The sequence below is a fragment of the Lithobates pipiens genome, unplaced genomic scaffold, assembly GCF_037356315.1.
Source record: "Lithobates pipiens isolate NorthernLeopardFrog02 unplaced genomic scaffold, aLitPip1_a1.2 Scaffold_22, whole genome shotgun sequence".
NCBI classification, from domain to species: domain Eukaryota; kingdom Metazoa; phylum Chordata; class Amphibia; order Anura; family Ranidae; genus Lithobates; species Lithobates pipiens.
The window spans coordinates 209,173,607-209,196,962 of NW_027507784.1; the positions used below are offsets into that span (position 1 = coordinate 209,173,607).

At 43.6% G+C, this 23,356-nt stretch overlaps 1 protein-coding gene across 2 annotated transcripts in view; it reads left to right on the forward strand.

Annotated features, from left to right (window-relative positions):
* Positions 1-10,149, forward strand: part of LOC143924505 (lipopolysaccharide-induced tumor necrosis factor-alpha factor homolog) — a 153,996-nt gene extending 143,847 nt beyond the window's left edge. For both annotated transcript variants that reach the window (XM_077448846.1, XM_077448847.1), the window contains exon 5: positions 369-10,149. In XM_077448846.1, coding sequence (XP_077304972.1) covers positions 369-477 — 109 coding nt within the window. In that variant the 3' untranslated portion in view covers positions 478-10,149. The remainder of the gene's footprint in view (positions 1-368) is intronic.
* The last annotated feature ends 13,207 nt before the right edge of the window (positions 10,150-23,356 follow it).

A 23,356-nucleotide genomic window follows, 5' to 3' on the forward strand; every position in this document is an offset into this window, starting at 1 on the left:
TAAATTTTTTGAACTGAAGTTGAGGTTTACATCTTCTGATGTGCTCAGCACCATACACTGTATATCTCTAATTTGGAAGGAAGTAACACTAAGAAGGTCAAGCATGAAACTGGGGATAGCTAAGATTATTTTCAGATACTAGTTTATAGAAATTTTATTTCAGGCTACCCCCCCATAAAGTAACTCAAATATTCCCAAATTCTGATAGGTGTACTTTCAGGGGCAGCCTTGACTCATGAACATTTTGCTTTTATCCTATTAGAATGATACAAGGAATGATACAAATGTTTTTTTAAATGATATTTACCACATTGTTTGCAATATATCAGAAAAAATAAAAAAAATGTTTGTATTATTATGTATTGCAGCTGCTGGCTGGGATGCTGTCTCATTCCCTTTTGTGTGGACAGCTGTAAGGATGTTGACCACTTTTGTCCAAACTGCAATCATCATCTGGGAAAGTATAAAAGGATGTGAGGAATGCCTGAAGAAGCCGGTTCACATTTTTGAAGAATACTATTGTCTATGTCTTACTTCTTATTTTCAAAAATACAAGTATATTAAGCAATCATATTTTACCATAAAAGTCTCTGCTTCTATACATTTTAGGTTTACTGATCATGTGTTTAATGGATTTTATACTGGGAATGTAATTTAAAGTGCTTCTAGGATTTTATACATTGATTCAAACTAGTGTGAAAAATATTTTAATGTGATTTTTTCCTTCAATTTCTAATTGACATTTAGTTTTATAAAGAAGACCTTAAAATTACTTTGTGTGCAGCATGTTTGCTATACATATTTGATTGTAATTTGTGGGATTTATTTTTAAAAAACAAAACTGCAATCTAAGGGGACTATTTATACAAGATTCACATAGCTTTCGTCCAAGTTTCACACATTTTCTAATTGGAACAAAGTGTGTAAATTCTGTATAAAAGTTGTGTAAATTTTGTGTGAAAATATTTTTAAAAAGACCCCAATGTGTATCATTTTTCATAGGCTTCATCTGGACCTGTTCTGCTCCACTCGCATTACGTAATTCAATAATCTGAACTGCATTCCTTACTAGAGGCTTATTTCAAGTTTATACTGCCCCGCTATAATATAAAAATGTGCCCACTTAAATTTCTTGCTTTTAAAGCTGATTTCCAAGTTTACTGTCCTTTTAACCAGTTTGTTTGGGCCAAGCTGACCCAAAATATTTTCTATACCACCCCTGCTGGGCACGCTGTACAAACTGTATGTATCCTTAGCTACATACAGCATACAGCCTTGTATTACAGCAGTGAGATGAGATTCCCATCTCACACCCGGAACAAAATTGAGCTGGGCTAAGCAATGCTCAGTCATTCATAGGCAGCTCTGTATTCTCTGAATGAATACAAAGCTTCCTCTGATTGTCTCCAGTGGGCAGATGAAATCATAAACCCTGACTCAGTTAGTCAGAACATGCTTTGCTTTGTATTCATTTATTCAGATAATAGAAAGCTGTCTATTGAATAGCTGAGCAATGCTCAGCGTGACTCAATTTTGTTTTGAGTGTGAGAGAGGGAGGTCTTGTCTCACTGCCAAAAAACTATGTGGCTACATACTGTTTATATAACACACTTAGTGGTGTTAGTGCAGAAAATTGTTCATGGAAAAACATGGAAATCTGTTTTAAATGTGAGCTCTATGCATTCCGGCATTAAATGTGAAAATACCAGACCATCTAGTCCAGGCATGTCAAACTTAAGCTGAAGAATGGGTCACAAGGGTAGTTGGACCTTCATCTGCATGCCCCATTTTGATAGTTATAAATGGTTATTGAAATGTAATAAATGCATTTAATTGGAAATATATGAAATAAATGCAAACTTTTACTAACCATTATTTTAAATTTAAACCTTGCTTTGTAAAAACATTGGTTCAATACGCACCACCTGCTTTAGCTCAATTATACTGCCCAGCATGTGCCTACCTCCTTCACACAGCTCCCTGCCTGTACACCACCTTCACACAAATGACAAAGCTTTGCGTGTAAAGACCCTCTCAATCTAAAGCCAGGGCCATGCTGACTGTTGTGCACACCAACACCTAAAAGGTGCATCTCCCTCCCCTCCCACCTTCACCCAGCAGGGAAGACCATCAAAAGTCACAGCCAGGAGTTAGATATGTCTGCTCTAGTCCTAATAGTTATACTTTTACTGTATATGAATTGTATTTGAGTGTCTTTAATATTTACTTTCATCTATAGCCTGTTTATGTCCAGGATATATATTATTAAAATCCAGTATAGAGCATTCTTTATGCCACACAAATCTTCAAAAAACAAAATGAGTTTAGTGTGGATAGGTGTTTATTTCGTCGACTAAAGCGACTAAAACATTTTAGTCGACTAAATGAATATTATTTTAGTCGACTAAAATATGACTAAAGCAAAATGCCATTTTAGTCAAAAGACTAAGAATAAATTGAAATTTGACTTCAAAATTAACATTGGTCTGTAGTGCATGTTCATACCTCAATGCCATAATAAATAACATATTAGATTTTTCACTTCAGCAGTATATAATGAGTTTGGAAATTGTAGAGAAATGTTAACTAATGCATTACACTTTAATTACACCTATTCGTTTTCAGACGACTAAAATGAGCTTTAGTTTAGATTAAAATGGGACTAAAACTAAAATGCCATTTTAGTCCTAAGACTAAAACTAAATCGAAATTTGCTGCCAAAATTAACACTGGTGGGGATAAAACTTTTTGTAACAAATTGAGAGTGGCACAGTAAAATTTGCCTCAGTCCTTGTACTACTGCCAGGCTACTTAGTAACCAGCAATTGTTTAACGGATGAAGACTTTGCTCAGGGGTAGGTAATATACAGATAAGCATAAAGATTAACAGTTAGGATTAACAGTGCCCCTTACATTTCTGGGCAATAGGAGGGAAAAAATACTCTAGTGTTGATGGTCAGTAGGAGAAAGAAAAAATGCCCAGCTGTTGATGGGCAGTGGAAGAAAAAATGCCTGAAACCACTGGTCATTAAGAAAAAAAAAATGAAATAACCCACTCTTTGTGGTCAATGGGAGGAAAATGCCCAGTGTTACTGTCTAGTGCAGGGGTCTCAAACTGGAGGCCCTCCAGCTGTTGCAAAACTACAAGTCCCATCATGCCTCTGCCTGTGGGAGTCATGCTTGTGGCTGTCAGCCTCACAAGGCCTCATGGGACTTGTAGTTTTAAAACAGCTGGAGGGCCACCTGTTTGAGACCCCTGGTCTAGTGGAAGGAAACAATGCTGAGCTTCATTTGTCAGTGGGAAGAAAAACTGTCCATCATCATTGGTCAGTGAGAGAAAATGTCTGACCTTAAGGCCTCATGCACACTGAACGTTATAAAAATGTCAGTAGTGTTAGCTGTAAAATAAGTTTTGCAGCGTTTTTGCAGTAGCATTTTTCTGTGTTTTTTAGCTGTTGCATTTTTGTAGGCTCCATCGGAATTTAGCTGGCTGAATTCCCACCAGCAAAAATCTGAGAGCATGTTCTCAATTCTGCCGATGGAAAAAGTTTTGTCTCCCGACGGAAAAAAATCGTGTGAATGCAATTCCGATGCGCAAAAACTCATGCATGCTCAGATTCAACTACAAGACGGAAGCTACTGTCTACTGGCTAGAACTTCTTTTCTAGTCCCGTCGTACATGTTGTATGTCACCACGTTCTTGATGGTTGGAATTTGGTGTGACCTTGTGTAGGCAAGAAATCTTGAGCGGAATTCAGTCGGGAAAACCATCAGACCTTTTTCGGACCATAATTCCAATCGTGTGTACGCGGCATTAGTGTGTATTTACATCTGAAAAACTATTTTTTTTCCAGCCAAAAAACGCCCCAGCCAAAAATGCTCATAAAAGCCTGTGTGTGCATGGACACATAGAATAAAAATGTCTGAAGCAAAAAACAGCAGCTGTAAAAAAGTCCAGTGTGCATGAGGCTTATTAATTAGTGATAGAAAAGAAAAGCGGCATACATACATAGCTGGAAAAACGTCAAAACAATACTGTGCTTGTGTATATGAACTGACAAAAGCAGCAACAATAAAATGTGAGATATGACGCAATAAACAACAATGAAAAAGAAGCGCTATAAATTCTAAATCACAAAAAGAGTCCAAACTGTGAAAACAGTCCAAGTGACAAAAGTTATAAAGGGCAAAGCAGTGTAAAGTAGTGAATCAAGTGCTTTTATATGAACAATCTAAACAAATCCTCCACCATGTGACGTCACCAACACTGAAGTTAGGATGTGGCCTTACCACAACAGGTGGACCCTCTATTATGGAAGGTCAAAACCGCAATGAGGTGTATCAGCTGTAGTGTGCCCCGGAAGCCTGTAATGCAGATGATGTCTGTCTCTCCAGCTGTCCATCCCACACTCAGTAAGAATCATCCGGGCACCCTGCAATTAGTATGTTCTTAAAGCACTTTTCCTCCGCGTTCTTTGTTCCTAGGACTCCATCCCATTTAATATCTTCTGGGAAGGCAACATGATATGAGGTTCCTCTCCTACCTTCTCTTTTTCTTTTTTTTTTCTTCTTTCAATTTTGTATCATTAAAAATAGCTTTTAGTGACTTTGGTGACTTAGAATGCTGTTTCTTTTCCCAGAGCCGTCCTCCCTGATGTGTTTCGTACTATGGCTTTCTTACCTGACAACCTGTCTCACATCACACCAGTCTAACAGGCCTTGTAGCTGTGTACAGGCATACCCCACATTTAAGTACACAATGTTGTTTATTTACTAAAGCTGGAAAGTGCAAAATCAGCCTCACTTCTGCATAGAAACCAATGAGCTTCTAACCCCAACTTGTTCAATTAAGCTTTGGTAATAAAACCTGGAAGCTCATTGGTTTCTATGCAGAAGTAAGCCTGATTTTGCACCTTCCAGCTTTAGTAAATAAATCCCATTGTGTACTTAAAAGTGGTGTATGTCTGTACTGCATGTATAATGTAGTTGTCAGGTCACCTTGAGGCGAGGTGACAGATGCACACCGAAGGGATCAGGAGTGCACCGCAAGGTTGTGGACCCTAAGGCTGACTGCTGCGGACGGGAGACAGATCCCACGAGGTTAGAGCATAAGATTCCCTGGGACGCTGAGTCTAAGAGCCAGCAGGTGTTCACCAGAGCCTCTAGTGGTGAGGATGGACTTGGCTGCAACTGGCTCCAGGTCGCGACCCCCAGGGGCTCCCAGCTCACACCCACAGTAGGCAACAGGAGGACAGGGATAGTGAGGGATGGGGCCACAAGCAGACAGGAATAGTCAGGGACACGCCAATAGGTCAGGATCACAGGCAAACAGGGATAGTCAAGGACACGCCAAAGTTGTTAACGGAACAACAGAAGAGCACACGGCAGGTAACAGGAAGCTAAACACACAAAGAAATACACAATGGTTGATCAGCAGGGTTGGCCTGCAGTGCACAGGTTAATATAGAGTTCTCTGATAGGAGCTAGGGTTGAGTCATGCCAGAGGATGGATTACAAAAGCAGTCAGGTGAGGGTCGGCTGGTCCCTAGAGATGAACACATGGAAACAGGTAAGCAGACCAACTCTATTGCATAACCATGACAGTAGTGCTCTATACAGTGTGAATGATCTTTGATTGTTCTGTCGTCTACCAAAAATAAAAAGAGTTAGGAAAAAAAAAATGGCAGAAGACCAGGAGCTGTTGTTTACTTTTCCACAACACCATGCACAGCTTTAATGCATTCCGAAAGCCTGTTATTTAATAGCTCAGTGTATTTTCAATGTTGCCCTTGAAATCACAAAAAATACCCTCACCCCACTGTATAGTATATTTCGCTGCCTGGCTTTCCATGAGTTTTCTTTTTACAGTAAGGGTGAGTTCACATACATGCGGGCATGGGTTCGTGCCTGGGGTCCAGTGCGTGTCTGTTCATCAGTTCAATTCGGTGCAATTCAGGTCCGAATGTTTGCCTGACTTTGCACCTGAACCAGGTCAAAACACGCACAGGACCCTTCTGCAATCCATACCATGGCCTCCCTGGACATGTGTGAATTGGCTCTATTGAGATACGGTCACATTCACTTATAAAATTTGCATATATGTGAACAGAGCTTAAGAATTTAAGCCAGAGTTAAAAGTGGACGTTCGGCCAAAAACAAACTAACTCTAAATCTACAGGCAGCCACATTCTAATACTAATCTAACCCTGAAAAACAAAAATCGCTAACATACGGTACCTTTTTTGAAGCAGATCCAGTGCGGTCTCCAGCAGTGGATGATGTCTGCAGGAGACAGCTGACAATGGCTGGGGAATGTTTGGGAAGTGACATCACCCATAGAGTTATTATGGGGCTTCCGTCAGTTGCCTCTAATGCATACATCTACACAGAGAAGCCACTGCTGACAGCTCAGCGTGGGACCGGACCAGAGCTGCTGCAGGAAAGTTATGTATACGAATGTGTGTTTTACAGGGCTAGATAGATTTGTTTTAAAATGTGTCTGCCCGTAGATTTAGAGTATTACCGGGTACACACGGTCGAACTTTCCACCAACAAAACCGTGGATTTTTGTCCGAAGGATGTTGGCTCAAACTTGTCTTGCACAGGGCTGCTGATAGAAATCATGGGGCCCCGTACAGCCTATCTGACGGGGAGTCCTTTAGCCACATCCCTGGCCCTGCTCCTATACCGAGAGGCTAGGGTATACAGACAGCACCCCCCCCCCCCAACAGTTTAACACAAGTAGAGGATGATCAAATGAAATGGAATCAGTATACAGAGGTTAACGTTTTCTGAGAGATATTAAAGGAAAACTCTAACCACAATGACCACTTCCGTGATTTGAAGTGATCAAAGGTGGTAGCAGTCAGTATGTGGGATGGCATATGAATATACTAAGGTGGTATAATGATTGGATTCTAACAGGGAGGACTACACATAAATCTAAATTTGGCAGATTACTGCTAAACTGAATATTGATGTGTGTGTACCCAGCTTTACCCAATTTCTTGCTTTAGCTGGCTTCTTCCAGCGCTGAATGGTTCCATACAGCGTCTGTGTATGTTTTACTGACTATGCGCAGTTGCTTACACTTCAGCCCCTTGTGATGTGATGAGGCTGAGGTTTGGTGGAGGAAGAGGGCTCTGCAGCTGGCAGGAGCATGGAAACAGGTAAGTGAAAGTCTATCCCACCCCCCCCCCCCCCCACACACACACACACACACACAAACACACACACACTGCAAGATTGGACTTTATTTCATTTCCTGGAGATGGGCTGTATTATATGTATGTATACACTTTCTTTGCTGTTAATACTCAACTTTATGGATATGTTAGGAATATACTGGGACTTTTTAGGTGCTATATAAATATATGCAACATACACATATATTAAAAGAATGATTTTGTGAAATGCATCTGTGTGTAGTACCTGAAAAGTCCCATTATTTTCCTAACATATTCATGAATTTAGCTTTCACTTCCACCAGACCTGTCCTGCTGAGGTACAGGGCAAGTTTACAGCACAGATCTGTACAGAGGTAGAACAATGGTGATCACAGGAGAAGAATGCAATCTGTCACTTGTTATCTTGCCTTAAGGAGAGCTCTGCTGTTCTTTCCTTCCCAAGGAGGGGGGAGGGGGAGGGAGGCTCGGGTGCTGATAGGAATACAAGTCCGCTCTTCTCTTATGCATAGACCCGTGTGTTATCTGAGCGTGGTGATATCCAGGCTCCTGGGGTGATGCTCTCCTCCTCCCTCGGTCAGCCCTGTGCAGTCAGACTTTTTTTTTTATTATTCTAAATGCTGTTAAGATTGCTCGGGCCCCCCCCCCCCTGCTGGCCGGGCCCGGTACAACAGGGTCAGTTGTACTGGCTTATCAGCGGCCCTGGTCTTACATACACGCGGTTATATTCTCTTTGGAGAGCTCGTGCCGTTTTTGGGCTTGGTGTTGGAGTTCTTGCTTTGACCCAAGTCCAGTCCATGAACAGGGGGAGGAGGAGTTCATGGACCAAGAATTGGTTGCTCCAGCATGACCAATTCTCTCACATGCATTTGCTGCAGGAAATCCAGGAGAATAATCCTGATGATTTCAGGAATTATCTCCAGATGACGGACCCTGTTTTTCGCCATCTGTTGGCTTTGCTTACCCCTTATATTATGATGCAGGACACCTGCATGCAGCAAGCCACCACTCCCGAGCAGAGGCTAGTCACCACCTTGCGGTACTTGGCGACGGGGAGAAGTCTCCAGGATATTAAGTTCATGACTGGGAGTTCCCCCAGGCTCTGGGAATCATTATTCCAAAGGCCTGTTCTGCTATAATTCAGGTCCTGCAGAAGGATTATATTAAAGGGATTGTAAAGTGATTTAAAAAAAATAATAAAAAATAACAAACATGTTATACTTACCTCCACTGTGCAGCTCGTTTTGCACAGAGTGGCCCCGAACCTGCTCTTCTAGGGTCCCTCGGCGGCTGTCTCGGCTTCCTCCTGAAGGTGCTTCTCATGTTCATGCGAGCTCCCTCGCATGGTGAGAAGTATCTGCGGGCGCGCTCCCGTGATACAGCCGGCGGCTAAAGCCGCTCGCTGTATCACACGGCCCCGCCCCCCCGCGCTCCGCATCAGTGGATGTGATTGAAAGCAGTGAGAGCCAATGGCTGCGCTGCTTTCCATCCTTCCACTCCAGCCAATCAGCGGCCAGGCTGAACGGTGGAAAGGACGTTGGGGGACGAGCACGGGACTTTCGAGGGGTGAGGTAAGTAAAATGGGGGGACTGGGGGCGCCGGGACTGTCAGATGTTTTTTCACCTTAATGCATAGAATGCATTAAGGTGAAAAAACATTTACAACCCCTTTAAGGTAAGTTTTATCATTTAACATCTCATTCTATATATGTTTGCTAATGTATTGTATTTATTTCATCATTCCCTAATTGCCATGATTGTAATATGCTGTGAATGTCCTCATACATGCTGTAAGGTTTTTATGCTCCTTTTTTGTCCTTCATGCATATTTGCCTTCACAAACCTCCCCAGCATGCTATCCTGGGCCCATACACACCTAGCCTAGTCTCCTAATCATGTATTTTGTCAGCTTCATTGTAGTGCTTACCCTAAACACCCCTTAAAATGTGTACAAATGTGAATCCACCCTTCGGGTGCAAGGCTTGGAGAAACCCACGTCTCAAGTTTATGGGTCCCTGCTGGTTGCCGCCATCCCCGAGTTGTCCTCCCTCTGCAGGAAATGGGTGGGGGACATACCGGAGTTGGATGCAGATGACTGGAGGGAGATTTGGGATTTTCTGTTCTCCCCTCTGGTCTCAGCCAGGGACAAACTGGTCCATTACAAAATTATACAGAGTTCATTACACACCCCACAGGCTGCATCAGATGTCGCCGGCGCATTCCCCGGTATGCTGGCGCTGCTCCTATCAGCCAGGGGACTTCTTTCACATTTTTTGGGCTTGCCCAGCAATTGTACATTATTGGAAGGACATTCTTCATGTGATAGCTAAACCCACTAAGACTAGTGACCCTTATGACCCTAAATATTGTCTGCAGGGGCTAGTGGAACAAATATCCATCCTCAGAGCTAGGAAGATACTCATATCTTTACTAATGTAATATGCACGCAAGGCCATCACGATGAGCTGGAAACAATCATCTCCCCCCTATGTCAGGTTCTGGAAAAACCTGGTGAATGCCAGTTTGCCCCTTTATAGAGCCACCTACTCAGGCAGGGGTTTCCCGCAAAAATTTGAAAAGGTGTGGACCTGCTGGTTGGAAGACAATTCTACGGCAACTGATGCAGTAATTCCCTCCGAGATTAACATAACGATTATAGCGTAATGGTAGATTGACCCGAGTACTCTTATGTCATATTATCTTTCCATTATATGAGTAAGCACAGATTCTCTGGGAATAAACCTATCCCCACATAGGGTATCGTTAAGTAAGGTTGTATTTGTTGATGGTCTGTCCTGTTGCGGTATGTTGCTGCTTCAGAGACGGACTGGTGTTATTATTTGTTATGCCTGGTGTGGCCCTTGGCTGCATCAAAGGCTCTGCTCCTGCGTGGGTAATGTTCGGCCCCTGTGTGGGCAATGTTAAATGACAATGAAAAACTCAATAAAAATGATTTTGCAACAAAATGTGTACAAATGTGATTTTTGCCCTTAAATTCAGGCAGAGTGGAAATTTGGAAACCTCCCTCCCCCCAACCGCTAAGTCGACCGATACCAATACTCTGTCTGCTGACTTTGCCAAACTCCTACACACTATACCTACCACTTTTGTGTTCATATTTATGGATGAATTCACCAAAGCATGTAGTACAAGTGCCTGCCTGAATACTTTCAAATGGTACTGTTTCAAGTTTTGTTCTCCTATTATCTTGATAGGTAATTGCAAATGTAAAAATGTGCTTCAATTTGGACAGTGTACATTCTTATTTTTGGATTATGAAACTTCTTACCTGTCCAGTGGGCTGCCAATATAAGTAAAGAGGGGCTGGCCAAAGTAATACACATTATTTATGTATTCAGCTCTCAAAGAAGTGGAGAGGGTTACCTGTCCAAAACATCTCCACCCACCATAAAATCTTTACAATGAGCCATCAGAGGGGGCAGTGGCAGCTGGTGAAGTTTTAAGATGGGGGGGGGGGGCGCTAGACCACGCCCACCCTTTTGGCCCATCCCACTTCTCATAAGCCCCACCCATTATAGAATCCACCAACTCCGTCCCCTGTAGTACATCATATACAAGGCTGTACATTATACACAGGGCTCTATACTTCATATACCAGGCTCTACATTATAGACAGGGCTCTGTACATCATATAGCAGGCTTTACATTATACACTGAGCTCTGTACATCATATACCAGGCTCTACATTATACACCAGGTTCTAATGACACATCAATATATCTGACAGCCCAGCCACACTCCTCGTTCACCAGAGAAAAAAAAAACAGGAAATATAAAAAAGGTGCTCGGGAAACAGCAATAGGCAGAGGTCACCGCAGACAATGAAGTACAAGAAAGCCTAATAAAATAAAACAAATACAGTCATCACATTTAGTTACTGCAATAATGCAATATCTTACATGTTTGCCTTTGGTGGTGGGATCAGAGGAATGGTGATGATCAGAGACAGAGGGATGGAGGTGGGGTGGGGAGTTGGATCAGTGGTGGGTGGGATGGGATCAGGGACAGAGGGATGGATCAGGGACAGAGGGGTGGTGGAATGGATCAGAGACAGGGGGATGGTGGGTGGGATGGATCATGGACAGAGGTATGGGTGGGTGGGATGGATCAGGGACAGAGGAATGGGTGGATGGATCAGGAACAGAAGGATGGTGGGATGGATCAGGGACAGAGGGATGGGTGGGTGAGATGGATCGGGGACAGAGGGATGGGTGGGTGGGCTGGATCAGGGACAGAGGGATGGTGGGATGGATCAGGGACAGAGGTATGGGTGGGTGGGATTGATCAGGGACAGAAGGATGGTGGGATGGATCAGGGACAGAGGGATGGGTGGGTGGGCTGGATCAGGGACAGAGGGATGGTGGGATGGATCAGGGGCAGGGGGATGGTGGGTGGGATGGATCATGGACAGAGGTATGGGTGGGTGGGAGGGATCAGGGACAGAGGGATGGGTGGATGGATCAGGGACAGAAGGATGGTGGGATGGATCAGGGACAGAGGGATGGGTGGGTGGGCTGGATCAGGGACAGAGGGGTGGTGGGATGGATCAGGGACAGAGGGATGGGTGGGTGGGATGGATCAGGGACAGAGGGATGGATGGGTGGCATGGATCGGGGACAGAGGGATGGATGGGTGGGATGGATCAGGGACAGAAGGATGGTGGGATGGATCAGGGACAGAGAGGTGTTGGGTGGGATGGATCAGGGACAGAGATATGGTTGGTGGGATGGATCAGGGACAGAGAGATGGTGGGTGGGATGGACCAGGGACAGAGAGATGGTAGGTGGGATGGATCAGGGACAGAAGGATGGTGGGATGGATCAGGGACAGAGAGCTGGTGGGTGGGATGGATCAGGGACAGAGATATGGTTGGTGGGATGGATCAGGGACAGAGAGATGGTGGGTGGGATGGATCAGGGACAGAGAGATGGTGGGTGGGATGGACCAGGGACAGAGAGATGGTAGGTGGGATGGATCAGGGACAGAAGGATTGTGGGATGGATCAGGGACAGAGAGATGGTGGGTGGGATGGATCAGGGACAGAGATATGGTTGGTGGGATGGATCAGGGACAGAAGGATGGTGGGATGAATCAGGGACAGAGAGATGGTGGGTGGGATGGATCAGGGACAGAGATATGGTTGGTGGGATGGATCAGGGACAGAGAGATGGTGGGTGGGATGGACCAGGGACAGAGAGATGGTAGGTGGGATGGATCAGGGACAGAAGGATGGTGGGATGGATCAGGGACAGAGAGATGGTGGATGGGATGGATCAGGGATCAGGGACAGAGAGCTGGTGGGTGGGATGAATCAGGGACAAAGAGCTGGTGGGTGGGATGAATCAGGGACAGAGAGATGGTGGGTGGGATAATTCAGAGACAGAGGGGTGGGTGGGTGGGGGTAGGCTTCATATGGGCTGTGTGTTTAACAAGAGCCTCCACTGACACTGCCAAACCGAGACACAGCAACACCAGTGGAGATAATAGAAGCACTGGGGATCAGCACTTGTTAAACACACAGCCCGTGTGAAGCCTCCCCATCCATCCATCCTGTAGAAATAAGAAGACCAGCCTTGTGTTGATCGTCAGTGATTCTAATATCTCCACTGGTGTTGCTGTGTCTCGTTTGGCTGTCAGTGGAATCATTGAGCTCTGCCCCCCTCCTGCGGATTTCCAGCATCTACCTTGTTGTTGAGTTTCATAGCGGCAAGTGCAGGAGTTCACTCCTCCGCTCCTCCGCTCGGTGCACTGGTCTGACACAAGAAAACCGGAAGTGACAGACTAACTAGTCTGTCACTCAAAGCACATAGTATAGTAAACCTATGGGCGCCGGGCGGATGCAGATCGGCACTTTTCATTGCGCCACAAGGCGGGTTAAAACCCCGCAAATGAAGCGCCGCGTCTGCAATCTTGTGTTTGCGTTGACGTGGCACTTCACATAGTGCAGCGCCGGACACAGTGCACTGTGTCCGGCGCTCGTACACAGTGCACTTAAGGACTTTTTTTCAAATTTTTTTTTTTCAAATGGCCCTTTAAAAAAAAAAATTTTTTCAATTTTTTTTGTGACTGCCTGGAGGGGGGGGAGGGGGGGGGCGGCCCGCTACTGAGGGGGGGTGAGGAATCTGATAAGTGTACCTTATACTTTTGACTTTAAATACTCATTTCAATAAATGTTATACTTATGTTGGCTAAGAATGTTTGTGTCTAATCTGTTTGCAATGTTATGTGCAAAAGTACAATTTTTTTTTCTTGTTTGACTCCACAGTTTCCTTCCAGCCCACAGAAATGGCAGACTGTGGCCTCCCAATTTGCCCAGCAGTGGGACTTTCCCAACTGCGGTGGGGCAATAGATGGCACTTGAACCTGGCCATCCTGGCTTGCCCCCCTAAATCGCCCGTGAAGTATGGCAAAGCTATCTGGAGTACTTCGCGGGTAGGGGGGCAATTGATATGCCAGATAATGATTAAAACCTTTTTAAAATAATTTTTGGGGTAAAAACTGAACTTATATTTCATTTGATTTACTGCTTGTGTTTCTTTTATCTGTCTCCTAGGTTCTCCAATAGCCTTTTATTTTTGGCCATTTTCTTCAATAGTGTAAACGTAAGTTATTTGATACATGAGGTGACAATCTCTTTTTCAGCTAACTATTATCTTGTGCTGTGGGTCTGCTACACACACACACAAACAATGTTTTTGTTGTTAATGTATGTAGCACCATGAATTAATTGCTTGGACTCCCTAAAAGGGCCTGATTGGGGAAAATTTTAGAGCACTGTGGGGGTTATTTACTAAAGCCAAATCCACTTTGCACTACAAGTGCACTTGAAAGTGCACGGAAACTGCACTGAAAGTGCACTTGTAGTGCAAAGTGGATTTGCCTTTAGTAAATAACCCCCATTGTCACTGTAACTACAACAACTTATCTAAAAAATGGTATTGAGCATTTAAAGAAGAAGCCACACATTGTTGAGTATAAAACATTTTACTCCAAGCACAGTCACATGTGCATTATAAAAGTGTTTTTAAACAAACCAACATTTTTGGTGTACAACATGTATGTTTCACAGTAGATATAACCTTTTTTGTGGCTAAACAGGCATGTTTAAAAACATAACATCCACATCCACAACTCGGCGACTTACAAAGTTCAACTTTGATAAAGTGAAGGCCATATGAGACATTAGTATGTCAAAACTGTGTTTATTTTACCTTCATCAGTGATCTCACCCCTCTAAAAGCCACATTTTGAAGATGCACATAAAAAGACACACAGTGTGTCAACATGTGCTATCTGCCATCATGGGATATCAATGTACACGTTTTGTGGGTGCAACCCCTTCCTTGCAACTAAAGTAGATGAGAGGAAGGGGTTGCACTACCGAAACACGTACATTGATCCCCCATGATGTGAGCTAGTACATGTTGACACACTGTGTGCATCTTCAAAATGACTTAAAAAAAAATGAAAAAACATAAACAAGAACGACAATGTCTATTATTTTTTTTTAGATTTTGGCTAAAACATCAATGATGTTGGTCAGTCTTTTTTCAACATTGTTGATGTTTTCCTTGACCCTGATTGCATTATTTCGCTGATGAAGATTTGTGCACTTGCACTTTTGAAGTGGTGAGTTTCTTCTTTCACAACATCCACATCACCTAAAAAAAAAAATACCATGTATTACAAATATGCAGACATACATCTATTACCTGAAGCTGTGGTCTCAGACACCGATCTGTTGTGGTCACCATTTCGCCCACTTCCTGAACCTCACAATCAACATCCTCATGCTGTGTTTTGAGTTCCCCCTCTTCAGGAGAGTGGAGTACCTGGTGTCCTCAGATGCCCCGATTCTTTTCTCCCCTATGTGAATATACAAAAGGTATACTTAGCAGACAGATATTTGAGCCGAGAAATAGTAATATGAAACATTGCTTGGAAGTGTTGTCCAGTTTTGGCATTGTTCCAAGCTGAAGACATGATTTTTTTCCCCTTTCAAAAGCTGGAATATTTACCTGTTTTGTGCAAGTTTCACACAGAGAGACCCCTAGTATCCACTGGAGCACCTGCGTGGAACACCATAAAAAGGTTGTTCTGGTGTCCCACACTAGTGCTCCTGCATCCAGCTGTTGAATGACCTCTCCTTACATAGAATCTACATAGTTACATAGTTTGCATCTCATTATATTACAAACACATCTAGACCACAATGTACTAAACTTCTTTTCATACAAATAGGCATGAACAAATGTAGTTAACCTGCATCTGCCAAAAACGTTGTATAATGCCGCGTACACACGACCGGACTTTTTGAGGGACTAGGTCCAACAGACTTTCGACGGAGTTCTGACAGAGTTCTGACAGAGTTCTGACGGACTTTCCGAATGAACGGACTTGGCCACACACAATCACACCAAAGTCCGACGGATTCGAACGTGATGACGTACGACTGGACTAGAATAAGGAAGTTCATAGCCAGTAGCCAATAGCTGCCCTCGTGTCGGTTTTTGTCCGTCGGACTAGCATACACATGAGCGGATTTCTCGGTAGGAACTGGGTCCGGCGGAGTTCTGGCGGAAAAATGTGAAACATGTTCCATTTCTAAAGTCTGTCAGACTTTTGCAAATCAAAAGTCCGCTGCAGCCCACACACGATCGAATGGTCTGCCGGAATCATTCCGTCTGATTTTTGATGTTGAAAAGTCCGGTCGTGTGTACGCGGCATTAGTGGTCGAACGAACGATGTTTACTACAAATGATTACTGTGCTCACGAACCTCAAACTTGCCATTTTAAAGAAAAGCACATGGAGCAGCACTAACGTACTAGTAATAATAATAACAAACGACAAATACTTACTTTTTAGAAGTACTTTCATGATCTTTCTATATTGATCATGCTCCGTCAATTTCAGGTCTGACCAGCGTTTCCTCAATTGTTCCTTGGATCGTCGTACCCCAAAATTCCTGTGCAGACTTCTCACAACTTTAGTCATGATCTTGGCCTCTCTCACATTTGTGTAGCGCTTATTTGTTTTTACCACATTACAATGTGACCAATGTAATCAATACATGTGTTAGACTGTGCACAAAACACATAAAAAAGAAATATATAAACACTCAATTACTGTATATGTAAAGCTAGAATGTCCAAGTAAATAAATATGAAAAAAAATGTGTCCACAAAAGTGGAAAAACAGCATGAAAACAGATGAAGAGTTCTCCAGATTTTCCAAGGTTACTGTGTGTGACACGATGAAGTGAAAAACAGTCCTACATAGGCTATTTTTGGAGTGTTGTCTTTTTCCCCAGATGATGTCTGCTTAAGACGAAACGCGTCGGGACTTCACTGCAGCCTGAGATTTTACTGAAAAAGCGCTTATGTTCTTTGTACACGTGAGTTTGATAATTTTTAATTAAATTATTTGAAACGAAAAACGGAGTTACACTATTTTGGTCCCTGCTCTCTTCCTTTATATCTATCCCACTACCTATGATGATCTATGTGGATGGAGACATACCGCAGAGAAAATAGCTACACTTGAAAGCCTTCCAGAAAAAGACAACACTCCAAAAATAGCCTATGTATACCTACAAGCACATATGATCCTCCAAATATAATTTTGAGTAGGATCCATTAAATCTGGTAAGCCCCCATTTTATGTGGTGGAGGGTTCACGCGGTGATTGTGTGATTATCCTTTGGAGAAGGTGTAGGACTGTTTTTCACTTCATCGTGTCACACACAGTAACCTTGGAAAATCTGGAGAACTCTTCATCTGTTTTCATGCTGTTTTTCCACTTTTGTGGACAAATTTTTTTTCATATTTATTTACTTGGACATTCTAGCTTTACATATACAGTAATTGAGTGTTTATATATTTCTTTTTTATGTGTTTTGTGCACAGTCTAACACATGTATTGATTACATTGGTCACATTGTAATGTGGTAAAAACAAATAAGCGCTACACGTTTTTCACAAAAAAATTTATTATGTCACATTTGTACACCTAGATGTTGTGTTAGCTGCTGTTTGTATACTGGTTACACATTCGAATAGCGCAGTGTTTTTGGTTCTTTTTGAAACTCTCTCACATTTGGTTTGCTGTACAGTCCATACTTCCCATCATAGTCGGCACTCTTCAAGATGTCCACCATCTCTACAAAGGACATATTTGAGGCCTTATATCTCGTCCTGGATCTGGAACTTTCACCGGGCTTTCCTCGTCTTCATCGTTGCTGCTCTCTGCAGGCACCTGCTGTGTCTCCGCCATGGGCTCTCCCTCTGCCCTGAAAGAGAAAAGGTGGGGAATACACTAGAAAGAAGGACAGGGGCAGAGTTTCACGCATGCACAGTGTAGATAAAGCATAACACGTGTACGTATGTACGATCTGTGAGTGGAGGACAGAGGATCGTAAGCACCAATCTTGGTGGTACAATTTTACAATTTTAACGTGGGGCATCAGTGGTTAGTGGCCTATACTGCTTTAGAGATTGAGGCCTATATCGGGACAAGATTAAGAGAGTTTAGCCTGACATTAGGGTTTGTCTTGTGTTGTGTCTTGTAGAGAAAATGGTTGATAAATGTACTGACCCATAGTATCTGCCCAGATTCCTGGACATGTACAGGGAGCTGCCATGTCTCTGGCAAGTCACAAACAGTGACTACTCCAACAAGCTAAAGAGGAAGGCAGTGCTGGAGAAACTGATAGAATTGGTGAAGATTGTGTATCTCATGGCAGACATCAGGGCAGCCATCAGACATTTTTGGGCCCCTTACACAGCTTTAGGCCTGGGCCCCTGACCCCCCCTCCCCAAGCCAGAAGAACCAACATTCCCCCCAATCCTGTATATATGTCAGGCCCCCTCACAACTGTATTAATGCTGGCCCCCCTCACACCTGTATATATGTCAGGCCTTCCCCCTTCACACCTGTATATATGTCAGGCCTTTCCCCCTCACACCTGTATATATGTCAGGCCTTCCCCCCTCACAACTGTATATATTTGTCAGGCCTCCCCGCACACCTGTATATATATGTCAGGCCTCGCCGCACACCTGTATATATGTAAGCTCCCCACATATACACACCTGTAAACACACAAAGCTCTGGCCCCTCCCTGTACACAAACAGCAACTATACATGTCAGGCCCCCCTCACACCTGTATATATGTCAGCTCCCCCACAACTATATATGTCGGCCCCCCTCACACCTGTATATTTGCCAGCCCCCTCACACCAGTATATATGTCATCCCCCCTCACACATGTATATATGTGAGCCCCCCACACCTGTATATATGTCAGGCCCCGCTCACACCTGTATACATGTCAGCTCCCCACATATACACACACCTGTAAAACACACAAAGCTCTGGCGCCTCCCTGTACACAAACAGCCCACCTCCCTTTCCTTCACAGCCCCTAGTTGTAAAGGAGATCTTCCTACGTGGTTCTACAATGCTGACATGTTCCTGAGACACAGAAAGACTGCAGTCGATCACACTATATAACATAGCACACACAAGGGGTGCACATGCGCATGCGCATAGTAGCCAGAGGTGGCAGTAAAGTGCTTGATGTCTGAGCTCAATGCCACAGAGAGCAGACGCCGCATAGATAGTTTCTGCACTGTACAACATGGCTCCCCTTCACCCACTCCAAGTTCTCCTAGCCTGGTCTGGCCCCTCCAGACACTTGGGCCCCTTACAGTTGTATCGGCTGTACCCCCCTGATGGTGGCCCTGGCAGACATCACCTATTTGAAAGGCCAAAATTGGTAGCCTGAGGAGCACATATAATAGGCAGAGCAAAAAGGTCCAGGATTCCATGAGATCTGGAGCAGCAGCAGATGACATATATGTCTCTGTCATGGAAGAGATGCCTAACACAGGCATTCAGCACAGAGTAAAGAGATCAGTGGGCTGCACTAAAGGAATCAGGCACAAAGGTAAGTGAAAATATTTATATTTATTAAAGATAAAGACACACGTGCAAAACCAAACACAGCAAACCATGAACAGCAAGAAATACAAATCATACACAGCAACCCCAAACACCCAATCTAACTATATATATATATATATATATATATATATATATATATATATATATATATATATATATATACACATATATACACATACACACACACAAGGAAAGGGAACACATATACATCAACAAGGCAGGGACGAGAGACAAGGGGAACAGGAGGCCAAATAAAGGGAGCAGAAGCAAGGGGGAGCTGGAAGCAGGATTCAGGGGACAAGTCACAGGAACAGGGTACAGGAAACAGAGTCCAGGGCAGGAAGCGGATCAGGAACGGGTTTCAGACAACGGATCAGTTAAGACAGGGACAAGGCGTACAGAGGGAATACTGGAGCCATGAGCTCCAGTGAAGGGCGGGCTTATATACCCCCAGCAACTCACATCAGGTGCAGCTTGATCAATGAAAAGTCCATCCACTGGGAGACACCCGCTGGTGGCCACCAGAATTATACCCTTTGGTGCTGAAAGCAATAGTGCCACCAGCAGGTGACCCAGGCAATAACATTGATCATGACAGTCCCCAGGCTGTAGTACTTCCTTCAACATCAAATGAGGCTCCTGAAGTCCAACCTGGGCCTTCCACCCAGGAAGAAGATGTGGAGAAGCCCAGCTTGTACCAGGTATAGCATTGTTGAACATATTTCTTGTCAAAAATTGAATGATGTAAACTAGATGTCATTGATCACTAGGGATGAGCCGAACACCCCCAGGTTCGGTTTTGCACCAGAACCTGCGAACGGACCGATAATTTGCGCAAACTTTAGAACCCCATTAAAGTCTATGGGACTCAAACGTTCAAAACCAAAAGTGCTCATTTTAAAGGCTAATATGCAAGTTATTGTCCTAAAAAGGGTTTGGGGACCCGACTCCTGCCCCAGGGGACATGTATCAATGCAAAAAAAAGTTTTAAAAACTGACTTTTTTTGGGAGCACTGATTTTAATGACGCTTAAAGTGAAAAAAAAAAGTTAAATATTCCTTTAACCACTTCAATACAGGGCATTTATACACCCTTCCTTTTCAGACCAAGTGTTAGCTTTCAGCAATCTCACAATTTGAATGCCAATTACTCAGTCATGCAACACTGTACCCAAACAAAATTGTTATCATTTTTTTCATACAAAGAGAGTTTTCTTTTGGTGGTATTTAATCACCACTGGGTTTTTATTTTTTGCGACATAAGTGAAAAAAAGAGCAAAAAAAAACACTTTTTTTTTAGTTTCTATGATAAAATTTTGCAAATAATTAATTTTTGTTCATAAATTTGGGCCAAAATGTATACTGCTACATCACTTTGGTAAAAATAACCCAAATTAGTGGATATTATTTAGTCTCTTTGAAAGTTATAGAGTCTACAAGCTATGGTGCAAATCATTGAAAATATATCACATCTGATCACACCTGATGGACTGACGGCCTATCTCATTTCTTGAGGCTCTGAAATGTCAGGAAAGTACAAATACCCCCCAAATGACCCCTTTTTGAAAAGTAGACAGTCCAGTGTATTTAGTAAGGCATGGTGAGTTTTTTGAAGTTGTAATTTTTTCCCACAATTCTTGGGAAAAAGAAGATTTTTATTTTGGTTTCTTTTTTACAAAATTGTCATAATAACAAGTTATTTCTCATACACAGCAGATGCATACTTCCAATTACACCCCAAAATACATTCTGCAACTCTTCCCAAGTATGGTGATACCACATGTGTGGGACTTTTACACAGGCTGGCCATACAGAGAGGTCCAACATGCAGGGAGCACCGTAAGGGGTTCTAGGAGCATAAATTACACCTCTAATTTCCTAACAACCTATTACATTTGTGAAGGCCCTGGAGCACCAGGACAGTAGAATTACAAACAAAATTACCCCATTTTGGAAAGCAAACACCCCAACGTATATTCTATGAGGCATAATGAGTCTTTTGAACAGTTAATTTTTTTCCACAAGTCTTCGGCAAACGTGGAAAGAAAATGAAAATTTTTTTTTTGTTTTTTACACAAAGTGATCAGTTTATAAGATATTTCTAACTCAAAGAATGTACATAGCAAAAATTACACCCCAAAATACATTCTGCTACTCATCCTGAGTATGGTGATACCACATGTCTGTGACTTTTACACAGCGTGTCCACATACAGAGGCCCAGCATGCAGAGAGCGCCGTCAGGTGTTCTAGGAGCATAAATTACACCTCTAATTTCCTAACGACCTATTACATTTGTGAAGGGCCCTGGAGCGCCAATGGAATTACCCACGAAATGACCCCATTTTGGAAAAAAAACACCTCAAAGTATATTCTATGAAGCATTATGAGTCTTTTGAACGGTTAATTTTTTTACACAAGTCTTCAGAAAACATGGAAAGAAAATGAAAATCTTTTTTTTTTTTTTTTTTACACAAAGTTGTCCACTTATAAGATATTTTTAACACATAGCATGTATATAGCAAAAATTACACCCCAAAACACATTTCGCTACTCCTCCTGAGTATTGCGATACCACATGTGTGAGACTTTTACACAGCCTGGCCATATACAGAGGTCCAACATGGAAGTAGTACCTTCAGGCATTCTAGGAGCATAAATTACACATCTCATTTCGTTCCTACCTATCACACTTTTGAAGGTCCTGGAGCACCAGGACAATGGAATTACCCCCAAAATGACCCCATTTTGGAAAGCAAACGCCTCAACGTGTATTCTATGAGGCATGGTCTGCAAATAGGTACTCGGGTACTCTGACGGGCTGGTGACAGGTACTCCGTTACTCCGAAGGGCTGGTGACAGGTACTCAGTTACTCCGACGGGCTGGTGACAGGTACTCGGGTACTCAGATGAACTGTGACAGGTACTCGGGTACTTAGATGAACTGTGACAGGTACTGAGATAGACTGTGACAGGTACTCAGATGAACTGTGTGACAGGTACTCAGGTACTCAGATGGACTGTGACAGGTACTCAGATGGACTGTGACGGGTACTCAGATACTCAGATGGGCTGTGCAATGTACTCAGGTACCCGGGTACTCAGATGGGTTGTGACAAGTACTCAGGTACTCAGATGGGCTCTGACAGGTACTCGGGTACTCAGATGGGCTCTGACAGGTACTCAGGTACTCAGATGGGCTGTGACAGGTACTCAGGTACTCGGGTACTCAGATGGGCTGACAGGTACTCGGGTACTCAGATGGGCTGACAGGTACTCAGGTACTCGGGTACTCAGATGGGCTGACAGGTACTCAAGTACTCGGGTACTAAGGTACTCAGATGGGCTGACAGGTACTCAGGTACTCGGGTACTCAGATTGGCTGACAGGTACTCAGATGGGCTGACAGGTACTCAGGTACTCGGGTACTCAGATGGGCTGGGATGGGTGATGACAGGCACTTTGATGGGTGATGACAGGTCCTCTTTATTGGCGGCGTAATCAGTGTGTGTAGGTGTGTACACTAGGCGGTAACGAGATGTTACCGCAATCTCCTCCTCACACACGGTCAGTGTGTGAGGAGGAGAACCCGGTAACATCTCGTTATCGCGGTTTGTTTACATTCTGTGACCGGCTGTGATTGGACACAGCCGGTCACGTGGTAAAGAGCCAATTTCATTGGCGCTTTACTGCGATCAGGGTTGGGCTGTGTCAGGGTGACAAGCCGCACCCTGATCGCCCTAGGCGCGTGCATGAGCGCTGTGAATGCGCAGTACATGTGACCGGCTGTGATTGGACACGGCCGGTCATGTGTATTGGGGGGGGCGAATGGGGATGAAAATCCCACAGATCGGGGATGGGGTGTGTTCGAGGGACACACCTCATCCACGATCGGAGCGGCAAAATACAGAGGACGTCATATGATGCCCACCCAGGATGGGAGACCCCATCTGTGGGCGTCATTTGACTATGGCCCGGTATTGAAGTGGTTAAATATTGTGCCTGGGGGGTGTCTATAGTATGCCTGTGAAGTGCCATGTGTTTCCCGTGTTTAGAACAGTCCCAGCACAAAATTACATTTCTAACGGAAAAAAATGTATTTAAAACTGCTTGCGGATTTAATGTAATGTCTGGTCCCGGCAATATGGATGAAAAATCATTGAGAACAATGGCATGGGTAGCCCCCC